This window comes from Haliotis rubra, unplaced genomic scaffold, assembly GCF_003918875.1.
Source record: "Haliotis rubra isolate DU_JTF1 unplaced genomic scaffold, ASM391887v1 Scf408, whole genome shotgun sequence".
Lineage (NCBI taxonomy): Eukaryota > Metazoa > Mollusca > Gastropoda > Lepetellida > Haliotidae > Haliotis > Haliotis rubra.
In genome coordinates, this window is record NW_025767089.1 from 723,667 (window position 1) to 744,141 (window position 20,475).

The 20,475-nt window shown below is 42.1% G+C and overlaps 1 protein-coding gene across 1 annotated transcript in view; it reads right to left on the reverse strand.

The window, feature by feature from the left end:
* LOC124287910 (sodium- and chloride-dependent transporter XTRP3-like) overlaps positions 1 to 20,475 on the reverse strand; it is a 67,226-nt gene that overhangs the window by 19,384 nt on the left and 27,367 nt on the right. The window contains exons 3-6 of the mRNA XM_046724398.1: positions 9,802 to 10,109; positions 8,909 to 9,070; positions 3,874 to 3,984; positions 1,965 to 2,166 (exon numbers count right to left, since the gene is read on the reverse strand). Coding sequence (XP_046580354.1) covers positions 1,965 to 2,166; positions 3,874 to 3,984; positions 8,909 to 9,070; positions 9,802 to 10,109 — 783 coding nt within the window. The remainder of the gene's footprint in view (positions 1 to 1,964; positions 2,167 to 3,873; positions 3,985 to 8,908; positions 9,071 to 9,801; positions 10,110 to 20,475) is intronic.

Here is a 20,475-nt window from a genome sequence, read left to right on the forward strand (position 1 = left end):
TATATTGTAAACTGAGTTCATTGTATGGATGGAGAATGATAAATAAAAATGAATTTTGCACTCATTGACCTTTGAACCCAATTTGTGACCTAATTAGGCATTTTTGAGCTTAGCAAACAACAGATTCGTATTCAGCACGAAAAACTACCCCAGAAAATGTTGTTTGCTTGCTTTTACTCAAAAATGCCTCATGCATCCTTAAAATCCACATTTCTTAGAAATTTGACTAGTCTATACACCCTACTCTTTTCAGCATTTGGTCGGGTAGGCAAGAGGTTAAAGCGTTCGCTCGTCACGCCAAAGGCCCGAGTTTGTTTCCGGACACGGGTAAAATGTGTGAAGCCGATACATGAAGATTATGCTGGTATACGGCAAAAACAATATTCACTCACTGTCGGTGTAGTGTATTGTTTCCTTTAAACGACATTGACGTGCTCCATAAACATAAGTATTATTTGAATGCGCTGAATTAAAAACAAAACAAACTTTATTGGAAAGTTTCTTAATTCCGTGTACTATGAGAGATTTTGGTCAGATATCGCCACACTGTGTATATTTTGTTGTTTATATGTGTATGTGAAAGCGTTCCTGCATGAGTTCTTGAAAGTAAATGTCCCTAAAGCGAAGTTTTTCGGACTAAATGGGTTACATTTATGTAGTTAAGATGTTTCGACCAATATTAGACAATAGAGATCCCCTTTCTCCCGAATTCCAAAGATTCCAGGAACTGTTGGCAAGATCCACTCCACCGTCGACCTTAAGTGCGGTCCAGAATAGCTACAACAATATTTAATTTGAGCGGTAAATCTGAAGTAAAAATACAAACAGTATTGGAAGGTGAGGTCACCACGAGTCTGCTTGAAGCTAAAAGAATCAATAATTTCTTTGAAGGACGCGATAATGGTTCCCCGAAACAAGGTAATCTAATTTATTTAGGACTAAATTTAGAGCAGGGCTTAAAATGTCTCTCTTTGTGCTCGGCTGCTCAAGGTTAGAAAGACAGACACAGTGTCGTATGTTGGGGCAGAGGGAACAAGAGGAGATGAGAATCTGACGGAGGTAAAGAGGAAGTATCACGATAGAGTGTAGAAACTCGGTTTTAACCTATTTTAACCATGGCCATCATTCGTGGAATCTTAGCACCTAACATGTTACAAAATGTTATGTTTTATAACCTAATATAAAGAAATATTCAAGAACACAATGAGGAGAACACTGCTTGTGCCCATATCCGCCTGGAGAAAGCCTATTTTCTTCCTTTTCGAGTCGGGGCGGTGGGGTAGCCTAGTGGTTAACATGCATGGGACACCAGAAATGGGCTTCACACATTTTACCCATGAGGGGAATCGAACCCGGGGTCTTCGGCGTGACGGGCGAACGCTTTACCCACTAGGCTACCCCACCGCCCCTTCAAAGACTGTGAGACACATAGTAAACTAAACAGGTTAGTGATCATAAATATTTTAGGGATATTTTTTGGCAATGGAGACTGATCACACAATTTAAGAAAATAACTCCAAAGTGTTCATCATCAATTTTTCTAAATGAGTGTTCAGTATGTGGTCCCTTGTTATGTAGAATAATAGTATATATTTCACCAGGACTATACGATAAACATATTTCATGCGAGTACAGCAGAGAGCGAGTGATCACATCCTTAACTTACCATCTTGCTGGTGGTGTAAAGCGGTTTGGTGATGTGGACAAAGCGTCCGACCTCGGACCAGGGTTTATATCTTACAGGGGCGGTGGGGTAGCCCAGTGGTTAAAGCGTTGGCTCGTCACGCCGAAGACCCGGGTTCGAATCCCCACATGGGTACAATTTGTGAAGCCCATTTCTGGTGTCCCCCGCCGTGATGATGCTGGAATATTGCTAAAAGCGGCGTAAAACCAAATTCAGTCAGTCAGTCAGTTATATGTTACAGCTGTGTCACAAGCAATTTTACGTGTGTTTAGTAACGTACCTAGCACGGAGAAGACGACGGTGGCGGTGAAGATGGAGGTGAAGAAGTCACAGATGGTGACGAAGAGCGTCTCCTTGAGGAAGTTACTCCTGACTGGATTGTAAGACGACAGTGCGATCAGACAGCCAAACGCCAGCCCGAAGGAGTAAAAGATCTGTGTGGCCGCGTCCAGCCATACCTGGGGGTCCTTCAGCCGGCCCCACTGTAGAACATGTAGACACACATTAGACCCGGAAATAAATCTTATTCATAAATATATATCTACCATGTAAATAATCAACTGCATTGCCCAGAGCAATGCATACTTTAAATATAAAGTTGAGGCAATGAATGAATGAAGGAATGAATAAATGAATGAATGAATGAAGCTGGAGTGGAATATCCTTTTCAATTTATTTCTTGGGGTCTGAGAAACAGTCTTGAGAATATCCTGTTTGGCTCATTATGTAATTGTTTGTGGAACAGTTTTAAAGAAGTGAAATAACCAACCATCTGAATAAACATGTAGGATTATCGTTGATTTTACAAGAAAATATCAAAAAGCAAAACAAACCATAACAAAACGCTCTTATCCAGAATAGAACTTATTGTGTCACCCAAAGCTTTGTCACGCGTGAACAAGAAAATGGAAAGACTTGGCATGAACCGGTGTTTTTCACATTAATACTTAAAAATCTTAATCGGCGGATTTGTGGTTTATTCCATTTACATATTTAGGTATAGCTAGCGATGAAAAATAAATGATATCACTTTGTGCACGTGGTAACGGCAGATATCGGAGATCAGCCATGAGCGCCTTAAAGACAGCCCCAGCTGAATAAATGACCGGACACACGAGACAAGCCATCAAGTTATCAGCTATTCAAGATCCAAACGGTTCTCATGGGGCAGATAAACAATTTGCAGCTGTTATCAGCCTAGTAACGTTTTCATAAGGTTTGTAACTTTCAAATCAAATCCATATCCAAGTGTATATTTATTTTTGACGGGCAGCTCAGTAAAACTCCTTCGTGGCCTCCGTGACAACTCTTATCTCAGACAAAATAAATGAAGTTTCCTGATCTGCAAAGTTTATAGCCCAACTGATGTCTGATGTCTAATTGGTATCTCATTTGAAAGTCATATCTGTGTCTGTAGACACGCGTACCACCATCCCAGATACGGCTCGCGTTAATCATCCTTGTTGGAGTCTAGTCACCTTCCCAACCTTGGGGCCATCGCACTTTAAGCAAGCCTAGTAGTACATTTCTCACTCATACTGCGGTATTTTATGAACATTTTACAAATAGGAATGTGTCTGTTGGTATTATTTATTTCTGGGAATGTTCGGCCCAATATGTGCACAGTTGTTGAACACGAGGTAATATGTCACGTAACTCCTCATATCTGAGTGTCATTGAATAAGAATATACTAAAATCGAGAAAAGATCAGAGTTTTAATATTAGCTGATAACGTTATCGATAAACAAGGGATCTAAGGGATCACAGCCCCAATGAACTATTACAAGGATTAACAAGCAAAGCGCATCTATACACGCTGATGAACTTGCAACGAAATAATCGCTGTTACCAAAGATAAGGCTGACACATCTCTTACAAGATAATCGACTAGCTGTATAGGCAGTCTATTAATTCGGCTGTGATCAACTATCAACTAATATAACTCTCCACAGAGCTAGTAACTTCGGCTTAGTTAGTTAGGGAGAAATGAACACTGATGACACGGTATTCAGATCACTTATTAAATCCCACCAATATTGAGAACCAGGCAGGGTAACAAAAAAGACTATAGTTTGACATCTTTTGGTATGATGAGGCCATCATTCTACTGCTGTTTGAGCGGACACCATACCCACTAGACCTCGGTGAGGAACGTGCAAGGAACGGGTGAAGACATGTTTAGTCTTACCTCTGGCACAAACAGGTGCTCCAGACCCTTCTCGAAGCCGTGCAGCGTGACGCCCCTGAAGAAGAAGATGATCAGCACAAGGTATGGGAACGTCGCCGTCACATACACCACCTGGAGGACAAAAGACGTGAATGTATATTCGAGTTATTTGAAATTCTCTTGTCACATACACCACCTGGAGGACAAAGGACGTGATTGTATATTCGAGTTATTTCTCTTGTCACGTACACCAGCCAAGACCACACAGAACACGTTTGTATATACAAGTTGTGCAGAGGTACAGATAAGCTGCGTATCTGCGTAAATTACGCAAATATTTATGTGAAAACTCAATTCCTATTAAGTCTATTGCGTACAAGTACGCTTCAATTTTTGTAAATACTCAATAGATTTGATGTTATATGCGTACAAACAAAAATAGATAAAATTAACTGAGGTATCGAGAGTTTCTATTTCAGCACCTGGACTTGGCAACTTGCAGTCTTTCTTATCGTTTCTCATATAACAGATCAAATATAAATAACAAATACGTAAACCAATATTTAAACTTTAATATATTTTTACAATCAATGGAAAATGGCAAAATACCCAATTGCGTTTGAGTGAGGTGGGTAAAATATATTTGGTTACTCAAAGGAAAATTAGGATACCCAATTAAGATGAACACAAGCGAGTACATAACTCAATGACCCAAAAGGTTATCTGTAGCTCTGGTTGTGTTTTCTGTTACGCACACCACCAAGAAGACAAAGAACTCGGCTGTTTATACAAATTGGGTCCAATGTCACGTACCCCACCTTGAGGACAGAGGACGTGGCTGTATATATGAGTTAGGTCCCTTGTCACGTACCCCACCTTGAGGACAGAGGACGTCGCTTTATATATGAGTTAGGTCCCCTGTCACGTACCCCACCTTGAGGACAGAGGACGTGGATGTATATATGAGTTAGGTCCCCTGTCACGTACCCCACCTTGAGGACAGAGGACGTGGCTGTATATATGAGTTAGGTCCCTTGTCACGTACCCCACCTTGAGGACAGAGGACGTAGCTGTATATATGAGTTAAGTCCCCTTTCACGTACCCCACCTTGAGGACAGAGGACGTCGCTGTATGTATGAGTTAGGTCCCCTGTCACGTACACCACATGAATGCGTCATACCAAAAGACGTTAAAATATGGTACTTGTTGGTCCCTGCCTGGCGCTCGGCATTAATGGGTACATCAAGGACTGGTCGGCTCGGAGTCAGTATAATGTGTCTGAGTGGGGTAGTCATGCTTCACTGCAGCATGGTATCTCAGTGAGCTAGCACTATAAAACCAGCTTAAGTCTTGGCTAGTACAAGCAGCCGCACATACACATACACACGCATGCACGTCGTCATATGAGCGAAATATTCTCAAGCACGACGATAAACCCAATTTCACCTCACCTCACCCATCATCCATTTGCTGGATATGAGTTGAAGGTATGCCATCTGCCTAAAGCAAGATCTGGACTTAATGTAGCCCACCAACCTGCAGCGTGATGGGGACATAAAGTATCCAATCATCCGATCAACCTGCCCCCGCACAATCTGGACTAAAAAAACATCCCATCAACCCCTACCCGATGTGGACTAAAAATAGCTCAGTAACCTCCAACTAAATATAACATGTCAACCTCCTGCCAACTAAAAGAATCCAGCCAATTCCCCCAGTCCCCTGGAACTAAGGTAACCCATGAGCTGGACGACCCACCTACCATCCATACACATTAACTGTCCAACATCGTCACATGCTTTCAAGTAACCTCTGAAGATGCCCCCGGTGGTAGTTAATTCGGGATATGGAGATTTACAACGTAGAAAGTATATACAAGCACCATCAATCTCATCACTATAACCACACTGAGCCCAGACAGATGCAGCCATAATCAGCAAATAATTCCGCTTTGGCAAATTTCTTCCTCTTCCAGGCACTATAAAGCAGCCCGAGTTGATTGAATACTCACAACTCTCAACATGTAATGGGAATGCAATCAAAGGAAGAATCGATTCATCTGGGGGGACGGGATGGGGGGTTGTGCTGCGAATTGTCAGCCACATGCACATTTGGGGAGGAGGGTACTTGGAGGAGTTAACGTTGATGTCGTCGTCGAATGCAGTGGTGGGAGAGATGGCTTGAGGTAGAGGAATTAGCAGCCCCATGGGAGTGAAAGAAAAGAGGAAGAAAGTTTTACAGGAAACACTGAACGCTCAAATAATTCCATTACTTAATTTGTCAGCGTTACCGCACATTGAAACTCGTTTAGATCAATGATTTTCCCTGAGTTTCGCAATATTCATTTAGAAGTCTGCAGACCCCGTCTCCTTTACACAGTCTTGGTGTTTGTGAGGCTTCCGTATGGGATCAAGGAAACGTGCATGTTGCCACATGGCGAGGAAGTCAATATTACTGCTTGTATTCATCTTAGATAGTGTCACGATGAAGGAACATCTTTGGAAATGGGTCAAGAATGATCAATAACATACTACTGTTATCAACCACCTAGTTAAAAATCATTCATAATTGATATCTAATTCAAAATGGCAGCCTAGTGGTTCTGTCGTCACACAGAAGACCGGGTTCGACTCCCCACATGAACACAATATGTGAAGCCTCATTTTAGTGCTCCTGCCGTGGTAGTTTTAGAATATCGTTAAAATAAGCGTTAATAATACTTACTTACTAACAAACAAAAATAATAACAACAACAAAAAACACAAACAAAATATAAACAAATACAAGAAGAAGAAACAGTGAAGAAAGCCTCACTCTGGGAGAGAGTGAATTGTTTTATGTCTTTTACACAGTGTTTCAGTCATACTGTATAACCAGAGCGTGGGAGGTTAATTCCCTACATCAGCCAAGTGTGAGGAAGAGTGTTTAATTTAACCACGCCTGTGAAAATCACGAACACTGATTTGATGTAAACGAGACAAATGTCCGGAATTGTGAAAAAATGGGATTCGACCCAGAGTCATATTTACGAAGTGATCGTAAAGTTAGCGTTAAAGGGGATAAGCAGCGCTGCTGTCGCTTTGTGAAACCTTGCAAGTAACGGGGACACATGGAGTATGAGTGAGTGAGTATGGTTTTTACGCCGTTTTTAGCAATATTCCAGCAATATCACGGCGAGGGACACCAGAAATGGGCTTCACACATTGTGCCCATGTGGGGAATCGAACCCGGGTCTTCGGCGTGACGAGCGAACGCTTTAACCACTAGGCTACCCCACCGCCCCTGGGACATATGGAGGAAAAGTCACATGAGTCCATACACGGAGTAGCTAGGATTTTTATCACTTAGTCACTCATGCCCTTTTGCAACGTTTTTTGAAAAAATAGACATAGATTCGTTGAACATTACAAGTATTGAAAACATTTTTTCTCCTTTGTGATTGAAGTAAAGCGATCCCTCAGTCCAGAGTGCGGCGTTAAACAACGAACCAGCCAAGTAGCTGTACACGTCGGAGTGTCCCTATGCAAAATGATCAGCTTGCATTAAACTGGAGAATATGTCAGTGTACCTTTAGATTTATTGGGTGAAATGTAAATGTACGTTGACATGGGTATTTGTTGAGGCGATGCTATCTAAGGCAGACAGAGAGCTTCACTTTGCCAGATTAGAAGCCTGTCTGCTCAGAAGGTGGTCAAGAATCGATGGAGTCTTGTACTGATGAATACCAGCCTCCGTAGCAGACGTGTGGTAGTGAATGGTTCTTGTCAGGTAGATTTGGTCTCCGAGGCATCCTCGACATCCCACACACCATCGCGGGGGTCTATGTAAACCATTGATGGACATCATCGTCCCTACACACGCAGACAATTAGGCTATTGATGTTGTTCTAGAGACTCTGGTGCTTGGATTCCTTTGGGGAGGGTCGCTGGTTCAAATCGAACAGGTATCCCCAATGCATCAACCAGTCATCTTGTAATTGTTCCCTGTGCTGGAAGCTAATAATTAATTCAGTGTCGTCGTTAGGTTCAATGGAGATGGTAGTTACGATAGCGTTAATTTACGTCGGGGCAATGACGATGCGCCTGTCTGAACTGATGCAGGAACGTCTTGGAAAGGGATGGAGAGTTGTCAGATGTACTGAACATGCTGGTGTTGAGTCCAGTCAACCAGCAACCTGAGTACATCTCAAGCTCTAAATGGAGCGGGATGAATCTTGTTGAAACACAAGCTATTTCACAGCGGTATATGAGTGAGTCAGTGAGTGAGTAGGTGAGTCTAGTTTTACGCCGCTTTTAGCAATATTCCAGCAATATCACACCAGAAATGGGCTTCACACGTTTTACCCATGTGGGGAATCGAACCCGGATCTTCGGCGTGACGAGCGAACGCTTTAAACATTAGGTTACCCCACCACCCCACACGGCGGTATATGGACACTAAGGGAATACCCTAATGAATTTGTATAATGTAATATTTACAACAGAGGTGACAAATTACAACGTGAACAGTGAAATGAAGCTAATTCAAAGGTTTTACGTATCATCGGACCCGGGTTGGGATTGATCTTCAGTGACCCATGTTGGTAAGAGGCGACCTACGGGATCGTGTGGTTAGGCTCGCTGTCTTGGTTGACACATGTCATTGTATCCCAAATGCGTAGAACGGTGCTCATGATATTCATCACCGGATTGCCTGGTCCAGACTCGATTATTTACAGACCGCTGCCATATAGCTGGAATATTGCTGAGTACGGCTTTAAACAACAACCAGTCAACCAGCCTAAAAATAATATCTCGAGAAGAGACTGACTGACTGACTGAGTTTGGTTTTACGCAGCTTTTAGCAATATTCCAGCAACATCACGGCGGGGGACACCAGAAATGGGCTTCACACATTGTACCCATGTGGGGATTTGAACCCGGGTCTTCGGCGTGACGAGCCAACGCTTTAACCATAAGGCGACCCCACCGCCCCTTCTGGAGAAGAGAGCAGTAATAAGTTCAGTTGAGCAAAAGGGAGATTAAATATGATAATTATTTAAAAAATGCGACTCACTTTTCCCGTGGACTTGATCCCCTTAATGATGCAACAGTAGACGATGATCCACGCTGCTACTAGCCCCACACACATCTTCCAGTTGAGGCTGGGAGGGGACTCCACGGTGGGGGCAGTGTTTAGCGTCTCACGGTACCAGAAGTACGTAGTGGGGCTGCTTTTCTTATGAGGGAGAGAAAGAGAAAACATCAGACAAAAATTGAATAAAAACAAGTAAAAGGAAACAGACTTAGAAGCATCTTTAAATGGTTGGAGCAAGAATTGCATACACGTTGTAAGCAGTGAATCATGCAGTGAATATTCAACCAAACTATTCAGGAATTCAGGTCTCAGATTTTAACTTCAACCATTTATTATAAAACTGGCCCAGTTAGTGAGTGAGTTATAATTTAACGCCACATCGGTGTGTAAACGAGTTCTGAAACTTCGGGAATCAAGAACCATTCCTCATCATGCAGTGTGTTAAAATAATGTAAACAATTTTAATTATAATACAAATGATTGGAAAACATTTAGATTTAGGTAATTTGTTTAAGGGTTTAAGGACATTTTTACAGTGTTGGGTGGAAAGATTTACCTGAATTTTAACTTCTTTGAGTGGCATTTAGAGTGAGTGAGTTTGGTTTTACGCCGCTTTTAGCAATGTTCCAGCAATATCACGTCGGGTGTACACTAGAAAAGGGGGCATATAGAAGTTGGTGTGATAACCAAGGGTAAAGGTCTATGATATACGGCTTCTTTCGTTTACCTGAATTTTGTCTGGCTTTTATGTAGGTGGGGAACAATGTTGTAAACCTGATTGTTTCTTAGTTCGGGTTGGTTGATGAGAATGATGTCTTACCTGAATTGTATTAAGAGAGACATGCACTGACTTGACAAGAAAAACGTCTTACCTCACATTCAGGATCCAGGATAACGGTACTGTTGCCCTCCACGCGATGGGGGCACGACGCCCATGGGAGGGGACTCTGAAAGCTCTGACCGAGGTAGATGAGGCACCATGCCATGATGGTGTTGTAGTAGAGGGCGACGTTGAAGGACACTACGGCAGAGGCGATGCCAAGGCCACCCAGGTAGGGGGACACCTGGGTCCAAGCCCCTATGGCACCTTTCCTCAAACGCTGGCCGATCGCAAGCTCCAGGAAGAAGAGTGGGATGCCCTCAATGGCCAGCATAATGGCATATGGCACCAGAAACGCCCCTGAAACGAATTGAGTGGAATGAAAATAAATATCCGTTGATCAGTATCATATAGTATTCTGAAGAAGTCAAAGAACCTGTGACTTTTCACGGGACTATAATTAATGCGATGTCATGATATAGTAAAGACATACTACACATGTAAGAATTTGTTTTTGACGGTAGGAGTACTTCTCTGCAGCGTCAGGCAAAAATACTTTTTTAGACATTTTTGTAATTGGCGGGTGCTACCGGTAGGGCAGGAGATGCTTCCTCTTTTCGCGAACACCTGGTGTCATCACTGATTTTCAGTGATCCATTCGTATAATTTTCACAGCTATTGTTTCCTTTACACCCAACAGAATTGGTGTCTGATGATAGTCAAGGTAGGGCATTCCTTTGCCCTGACGTTCTATGTTTAACCTTTTCAAGTATTCAGACTAGTTACATGATGGCGGAGAGTAAATAATCAAGTCTGGACCAGACAAACCGCTTATTGACCTATGAGCAGCGATCCACATTACCTCGGGGGATAGTCAGGCCATAGTCACCCAAGGTACCGTGCCATACCAACCGATGCATTAAGTCACTGCGTATGAAAATAATGGGTTACTGGTGACCAGTTCTGACTCGGAACAATAAAATTTGTACATAATTGAAATTAATCAATATGTAAACTATACTAGTCACATAAAGAAACTGTGCATTGTCAAAATATTATCCCAGTTGATAAGTACGATAACAATGTCAAAGGTACATATAAACTTTAATGGAGGGATCATGAGACCATAACAAGTCGGGAGAATTTCAGTTGAAAAGTCAATCAGAATGACGTCACGAGTCCACAAGCGGGACAGGCGTCAAACGACTGCAGGGGTTTGTTCAAGCTGAATAACGGGTATGTCCACCATCGGCATTGAGAACAGCAGTGCATCGACGACGCATAGAGCATATCAAACGTGCAAGGTAGGCTTGTGGGATGTCACGCCAGATTCTCTCAAGTTCTGTTACAAGGTCAAGGACGTTATCTGGCGGATGGGGAAGACGGCGTAGACGTCGATCCATCTCGTCCCAAACATGCTCTATCGGGGAGAGATCCGGTGAATTTGCAGGCCAAGGCAGTAAGTCAACGTTGGGGTGTTGCAAGAAATCCATAGCACCCCTTGCCGTATGAGGGCGGGCATTGTCCTGTTGGAATGTTAACCCAGGGCCATGACGTTGCAGAAAAGGAATTGCCACAGGTCGAAGAATCTGATCCCTGTAGCCCACACCAGTTAAGTTGCCCTGAACAATCACCAAAGGAGTTCATTGGCTTGCTGTTATTCCACCCTAAATCATCACGGCACCGCCACCAAAGCGATTCCTCTCCAAGACACAGGCCTGTGCATAACGTTCTCCCACGCGTCTAAAGGCACGTTGACGTCCATCACTATGAGAAATGTTAAACCTGGTCTCATCTGTAAAAACAACATTTCTCCACCAAAACAAGGGTCTGCGGACATGATTTCGGCACCACATTCGGCGAGCTTGTCGATGACGTTGTGTCAGGATAGGCCGTATGGCGGGACGTCGTGGTCTGATCCCGTGATGACGTAAACGTTGTCGAACTGTGTTGGGGCGGATACGGCGAAGTCCTGGGATGGTTCGGGCAGTCATCACTGCAGTCTGAAACCAGTTGGCGAAGATGGGTAACCCTTATCCATCTGTCTTGTCTTGGCGTTGTTACACGTGGACGTCCAGAACGTGGCCGATCGATGACGTCATTTGTGTTCTGGTAGCGTCTCACCAGTGCAGAAATGGTGTTCCGGTGGCAGTGGAAATGTGCTGCCACTTGTCGTTGAGACATTCCCCCACGGACCTTCCCAATTGCCTCATGACGTTGTGCAGACGTGAGCCTTGGCATGCTATGCGTTTCAATAGCCGTTTAATTTTTTGAACGATCGCAAGGGCAAGGGTTGAGCTTTCCAAAGTGACAGTATTGTGTGGCATTCATTTGCTCTGTTTCTCTTTCCCGGAATGCACGTGCAACAACGTATTGCACGTCTCAAAGACGAACCCACTGACGTCACGGAACGTGGCACGTGCATACATGTTGGACACATGTCACTAATCTCTGAGTTTCCATCCTTATGTGTCTACTCAGGTTTGATAAATTTAGATTTTAAATTTTTGTATGCACAGTTTCTTTATGTGCCTAGTATACCTTTGCAGACTTGTCTCACAGTAATACATCGTTATACCAGCTTCAATGCAGATACAGATGCGATCTTTAAATGTCAAGAGTTTTTTTTTACAAATACAATAGCTGTATTTTTTACAAATACAATAGCACCAGGCAGCTGTATGGCTATGAACCATGAAGATCCGGGTTAGAATTGATCTTCAGTAACCCATGCTTGTCGTAAGAGGCGACTAACGGGATCGGGTGGTCAGGCTCGCTGACTTGGTTGACACACGTCATCGGTTCCCAATTGCGCAGGTCGATGCTCATGCTTTTGATCACTGGATTGTCTGGTCCAGATTCGATTATTTACAGACCGCCTCCATATAGCTAGAATATTGCTGAATGCGACGTTAAAAAAAAACAACCAACCAACCAACCAACCAACCAACCAACTACATGTCCATTAACTGTGACTGTAAACATATAATGGACATATTGTAGCCACTCTAGGGTTAACTTGGTTTACTGTTTCCATCCCAATCGACTAATCCATATTGACTAGGACTGCGCAATATAACCGGTTTACCGGTATTTACCGGTTCAGACATGAAAGCGATACGTATTGCGATACGCTGATCGAAAACCGGTATTTTGACATGCATTCGGAAAACTTCGTAACACTCGAAAATTTTCGGATATTTCCGTTTTTTGAATTGTTCTTTTCCCTGTTTCATTAGTGCCAAATGTTACTTACATTTTTATTTTGTCATGATTAAAAGTTTTGATGAAAGGTTAATCAATCATAGTGATTTTGTTGTTTTTGCTTTAAAATCAAGCATTAACTCGATTATAAGTAGTTTTTGTTAAAAAAAATAATCCTTGCAGTATATTGCAATACATATCGCAATAAATGCTTCCGCATCGCAATATATCGCAATATGAAAATTCTCTGCAATACCCACCCCTAATATTGACCCACCATGAGATCAATTTTTATTTAACGCGAGGGCACATGAAAGTTAAAATACTCAATGTTGACCTAATACATTCCTTAGAATGGTAATTCCTCTTCAAAACGTGGACGTTGTCTGTGTTCCTAATTCTCCGTGGTATTATCAACATTAAACAGGCTTCTTTTCATGTAACTGCTGTTTACATTAGTTTTCAATCTAACTAAGATCCCACAGAGGATTTAACAGGAAACACCATTGTGTTATTGGAAACCGTAATGGGAAAATTATAGGTTGTATTGATTAGCTTCGTTGTCCAACAAGAGGAACCACTACGAGTTAGCTGCATCAACGTCGATGTTTAAACACCTGAGCGAAAGGATCAGTTTACAGTCTATGAATCACTCTGCGGTTGTCTCCCTTCGAAGAGTTCTCCAAAATTAGAGCTAGTAAAACTGACTGGCTGTTTGGTATCGTGATTAGCCGTGGACCTTGTCAATCGATGAGTACAGAATAAATAAACACCTTTGCATCCCTCTTCATCATTTTTCTTGATAATGCTGCTGATACCACTGAAGGTGGATCTACTCGCCTGACAACGCCTGGCACGGACAAGATGGCGTCGGTGGCACGGCTCACGTGTCGAAGCTCTGAATGAGGTGATCTGGTACAACTGTTGACGTCATGTTGCGTGACGTGGATGTGGAATCTTCGGGTTAATCAGAATCATTTCCCGCCCACAATTGAACATGTCGTGCGACAGAAATTACATCGAATTACAGTCACGATCCCTCTGTACACAAATCTGTTTCCAAGGTTATTATCTATAAATATCTTTGTATTTAACGAATAAGTATTATCCTCGTCTTGACATGGACATGTTTTTCATTATGTCGTCTATTGAAGAGACAATACAAAATGATCACGATTCATATTCACTGAATGTGAATATACACGGGTGGCACAGTCGTCAAAGGCCCCGCAATTAGCTGTACAGCGTTGCCTCCCTTAGTCACACCCAAAACCTATCATGTTTCTATTTCTGTCAGCACTATTTGAATTATTGTATTTTCACCGAATTGGAAACGTCTGAGACTTAAATCCCTTTAAACGGACAAGCTTATAATATATCTGGTATACTGTGCAAGCGGCGTTAAACCCATCTCACTCATTCATCACTGTTCATCTCTTAATCGCCTTTCCTAATAGAATTAAAGTAATTCCTCCTTTCATTTCATTCCATTATAAGAAAGGATATATGTTCAAAAGCACAATACTGAAATACTGAGTGAGGATCTGAACAACCAATATCAACCTTTGACATTTCTACACACAAGGCCATCGTACGATGTGTAATTTGGCATTAATGTCTGTTTGTGAACAAGAACGACATGTTGATAATTAAATTTCAATGAACGGACAAATCGTTTTTAATTTTAATCTTAATTTTAATTTTTGGAATCAAATTTGAATCAAACCAGGTGATCTGCGTGTCCTACGATATCGATGCAAGTCCATAACTTCCAATCCTATTTTCAGTGTCCTTAAACGTGTGTTAAGGGATATCCTACATCACCAAGTCAATTGGATATTGAAGTAGTTGTTGACAGCTATCGATCTTAATTGATGCCAACATTGTTTTGGATGTTTAGCGGTCGAATGTCGACTCCAACATAACCATTTCGGAAAAAGGTTGCCCTAAATTTTAATCTTAATTTTAATTTTTGGAATCAAATTTGAATCAAACCAGGTGATCTGCGTGTCCTACGATATCGATGCAAGTCCATAACTTCCAATCCTATTTTCAGTGTCCTTAAACGTGTGTTAAGGGATATCCTACATCACCAAGTCAATTGGATATTGAAGTAGTTGTTGACAGCTATCGATCTTAATTGATGCCAACATTGTTTTGGATGTTTAGCGGTCGAATGTCGACTCCAACATAACCATTTCGGAAAAAGGTTGCCCTGAAAGTGACCTCTACAGCAGTGTATGCAGGAAGGACGAACCGGTGAACAAATAAACCGGTTTAATTAACGGGAATACGAATGAGTTCATGTTTATATCGTCTTCAGGAACACTCTAATACTCAACAGTTCCAGCAAGGGACACCAGACATGGGTCTCCTTCTTTTGTACCCAAAGGGAGTAGACCCTCGGCCTTCAGCGTGACGAATAAAGACTTCAGCCACCGTACTATGGGAATACAGTGAGTGAGTGAGTTTAGTTTTACGCTGCATCAGCAATATTCCACCTATATGAAGCCGGTTTGTAAATAATCGGATCTGGACCAGACAATCCATTGATCAACAGCATGAACATCGATCTGGGCAATTGGGATACGATGACATGTGTCAACCAAGTCAGCGAGCCTGACCACCCGATCCCGTTACTCTCCTCTTACGAACTATGGGTTACTGACGATCAGTTTTAACCCGGATCTTCACGGGTCCCTACGGGAATGCAAGAGTGAAATATATCAACATGACATTTAACAAGACGTGGGATGTGTTATACCATGATACACTGTGACTCTTTACAGTTTACCTTTATTTGGGAGGAGCATATGTCGTAACGCTTCAACAAAACGATAATAACGACTTGTCTAAAAGTGTTAAAGAATTCGTCATAAATATACCTAGATAAATACACACGAGCAAACGCTTTAACCACTAGGCCACTCCGTCGCCCTCCTTTACGTAGTTTAAAATAAATCCACCTCTTCCAAAGACATTTCTGGTTTCGATGAGGTCATAGGTGAAACATGAATCAGAACGATTGCATTAAATATTAATTCTGTCGGTATTTGAATAATATCGCTGTTACCCTTTACAGTCTTTACAGTCGACAGTATAACCGGATACCACAGTAATTGCCGTAAATTTATGACATATTCCGAAACTCTCACATGAAACTTAACCCCGCTTTTCTTATCATATTTGCACCAATCTGCTCAAGACCTCTATAAATAGGAGCTTTCAACGCTAATTCATATCCTGCATCGCAATAACTCAACAAGGACTGACATTTACGACAATGAACAGGAAGCGACGAATCGATATTTGGTAAACATCCTGTACGGTAGATATCACACCTATCGTCGAGGAAATCCTGGCATTAATGTTGACTTAAAGTCTCGGGACAAAGCAGGTACCACCGAGCACATAAGAAATCCAAGTGGCATGTTTCATCGAACGCTCGCCTACATATGATCTGCAGGAATGCTTTTCCTGTCTTTTTTACCCGTGGAGAACAGAGTACAATGTCGCTCCATGCTGTCTTAATTGGCAATAACTATTGTAAATGGTAAAGGGTAGGTAATCGATTACAGGCTTGGACTGCATATATTTACTTAAAGGAAAAATGTTTGTTAAATTCAGTGCTATATCTTGGTTATTTGTGTAAGTTCATGAATTTGTGTACGTTCATGTGGGTTTGTTTCATTTTCATTGTGTACAACATGTCGTCAGTCAGTACATATGAAAACTGCTGTAAAGAAATAGTATTGGAATAAAAAAAAAATCTACACACGTTTTTTCCCTACCAAAATCCATTCGAAAACTGCAAGAAGTTTTAGCGCCCTTTCTTCATCCCTCATCTCTTTCTGTAAAGGTGCATGTAATGGCTTGTCATGATCACGTAATGATACGAAATGACACAAATGCTCTGCACATAAGGGACCGTTCATAAGTTATGGCTAAGGGGTGGGGGTGATGCTGATTTTAAGACGGGGAACAATTTTGTTCAGGGTAGTTAGGGGGTTTAATTGATTTGTACATGACATGCAGGGGGTGGTGGTGGTGGTGGGGTGTCACTCTAGTTTGTACATACATTTTAGGGGGGTTCTTTCACATTGTACATGCTTCTCAATAAATAAATCATCATCATCCTTCATCCAGTTGTCCCAGGCGATCGACTGCAACGTCAACTGAAGTAATAGTACTGTGATATCACTTTGAACGTGGTTGTATTGAGCACCATTGGGGTCATGGCATTGTCTACAATCTTTAACATTCGGGATACGTTGTTGAAAGTAAACGGTACTAAAGTACTGGGGTTAGCCTTATGGTTAAAGAGTCCGCTCGTCACGATAAAGAACCGGGTTCGATTCCCACGATAAAAACCCGGGTTCGATGTGTGAAGCCCGTGTCTGGTGTCCCCCGCCGTGATATTGCTGGAATACTGCTAAAGGCGGAGTAAAACAATACTCACTCACGGTACAAAAATGAAACTTTAAGATAAACATACTCTCATACCCTCGTTGAAAATTCAAATTGGAAAATGTCCGTATACTCCCTTGAGAATTATTCAAGTTGGAAACTGAAGATGATATAATAATATCAAGAATCTTGTACTAAAGTAAGGTATTCAAAATGTTGCCAGTTTCACTGTGAATATTCAGTAAGAATGTACCTAGCTGCAATCGAGGCTATACAGTGTATCATTATCCAATAACACTGGTTGCTTGATACACATATTGCCACGATTCCAACCACTATGATGACATAAGAGTGTAATGATTCAGTGAATATTGTTTTACGCAGCTTTTAGCAATATTCCAGAAATATCACGTCGGGGAATACCAGAAATAGGCATCACACATTGTACCCTTGTGCGGAGTCGAACTACGGCGTGACGAGAGAACTCTTTAACCACTAGGCAACCTCACCGTCCCCCGCCGGAGTGTAAACAAGGGACTGCTGTACCTTTTATCCCTAAACCAAATGCCTATGAATCCAAGAAATATTAACCTTGGGAATGTCAACACACATTACGAACCTGTAACCTTTCGACTTTTTCTTTTACTGTTGATTCCCCTCGATACAGAAGCATATACCATTTCGCAGCTGTGAGTTTCTGAGTGAGTGAGTTTAGTTTTACGCCGCTTTTAGCAATATTCCAGCAATATCACGGCGGGGGACACCAGAAATGGGTTTCCCACATTGTACCCATGTGGGGAATCGAACCCGGGTCTTCGGCGTGATGAGCGCACGCCTTAACCACTAGGCTACCCCACTGCCCCGAGCGTGTGAGTGAGTGAGTGAGTTGGGTTTGAACGCTGTTTTAAAAGTATTCCGGTTAGCGTCAGCTTGATGTGGTTGTTGAAAACCACCATGACAGGTATATGCTGACAAACTCAATTAACTAGACCGGGATTCGAACCCATGATCACAGGATTCTGGTGTGCCAAAGGCGCGCAACTCTGCAACGAATAACATCACCAAAGACAACTAGGCCAACCATTCCCCAATAGAATCTGTTTGTTACCGAGGTCCATTTCCGTTTTTACTTCTCTGACTGAAAACTGATTTCACTGTGATAGAGTTTCATTTGAAATTGTCTTGTTCAATTCCTACTCAAGGGCAAACTGTCATTTTCACACTGCACGTAATCATGAAGGAAATTCAATGCGAGGTTCCTTCACCTTGCTAAAAAATGGAATCCACAGCTGTCAAAATACAATTTCTCTTATCAAACTCAAACGTTTCATCAAAACGTCGAGATTGGAAAATATTGCAAATGGGAATTATTACGACTTGAAAACTACGGAAAATATCTCAAATATTCATAATATATATGCCCGAATGATATCGATTCAAAGATTTCGCCTTCATTTCCGCATATCCGTGCCTATGGCGGAAGCAGTGTGAAAAAGCGAGGGGATTGGAGGTTGTGTAGGTGGTGCCTAAGTGAGTGAGTGAGTATGGTTTTACGCCGCTTTTAGCAATATCACGGCAGGGGACACCAAAAAGTTCCCACATTGTACCCATGTGGAATCGAACACGGCGTGACGAATCTTCGGAGTGACGAGCGAACGATTTTACCACAAGGCTACCCCATCGCCCCGTTAGTAGTACCTGAGTGTGAACTGCTGTGTGATTAACACAAGGCTACAAGTTGTGGTGTAATTTACAACACAAAACATCAGTCATATCGATAAAGAGTACAATGGTATTTCCCAAAATACAGAAATATTCTTTGTCGAAACAACTGAATAGCTAAACGCCTGATTCTTTCATATTACTTTACAATCTGTCATGACATGAAGGATGTACTATAGGATTATAAAAGAACAATCTCCTTTAAGTTATTTTGAACATCATGGCAGATTAACTATAGTGATACGAATGAATCGGTGTTCTTAACTTCCTTCAAGTAGCATACATCGAGATCACACAAGTTATGACAAGACTTGGCCAATGTGAATTCCTGTAACTGACTGACTGAGTTTGGTTTTACGCCGCTTTTAGCAATATTCCAGCAACATCACGGCGGGGGACACCAGAAATGGGCTTCACACATTGTACCCATGTGGGTATTCGAACCCGGGTCTTCGGCGTGACGAGCCAACGCTTTAACCACTGGGCTACCCCACCGCCCCTGAATTCCTGTAACGTTTTCCAAGTGCCTGGCGGACGCTGTTTAACTGTCCCGTTGTCTCATAACGCACACAGTAAGTAGTTTAATGTCAGCTACATGGTCTTGTCTGAGTGTAAATTAAATAACATGCACAATTTTCGACACATCTTAATTAGTTTATAGGAAACACGAAGAATGATGTCCAAAGCTGAAATAAAGGCATCCTAATTGTAATGCCAGTACCACACTTCAGTGTTTCAATAAACTGTCTCAATACTCTGCACAAACGGCCCCCACGGGGAAGATAACTCAACATATAATTCAACTTAGTTTTTTGTGTGTTTGCAAATTCGACAAAAAACAAACACATTACCATGTTCTGTGAACACATCTTAATTTAAATTGACGTCACGTCCGTAGCCACAACTCACAGACCCAATACAAATACCAGTAACAGGGTTTAGGACAGACTACAATATTGCCGCCATAGGCCCCCACAGACAAAGATAACGAGGCACACAGCTTGGCCTGAAGTTACTCCACAAATATAATCAGTTTGCCAACAACGTGAGACTCAATTCAAGCATCTGGGCCTGGTTGTCTGATCAATTCCGCCTTGCACAGCCAGTTGGTGATATGTGTTGAATGATCGGACTCCGAACTGGGATAATTGGAATGTTATCTTACATACATTACGGTAGGGACAAATAAATTGATTTGTCAGCCTTTCGTGCCAGGTTTGTGTGTAACTTCGTATCCCTCATCTATTGAGAATCCAAAATACAAGAGTCATCTCAACTCCCTGGGGAGAGTCGGGTGTCTTCAAAGAGAATCCCCTAACCAAAGGTCTGATTTAATTACCTTCACAGAATACTGATCGACACAGTCATCGGAATCTGATGCCTGCGGCAGGAG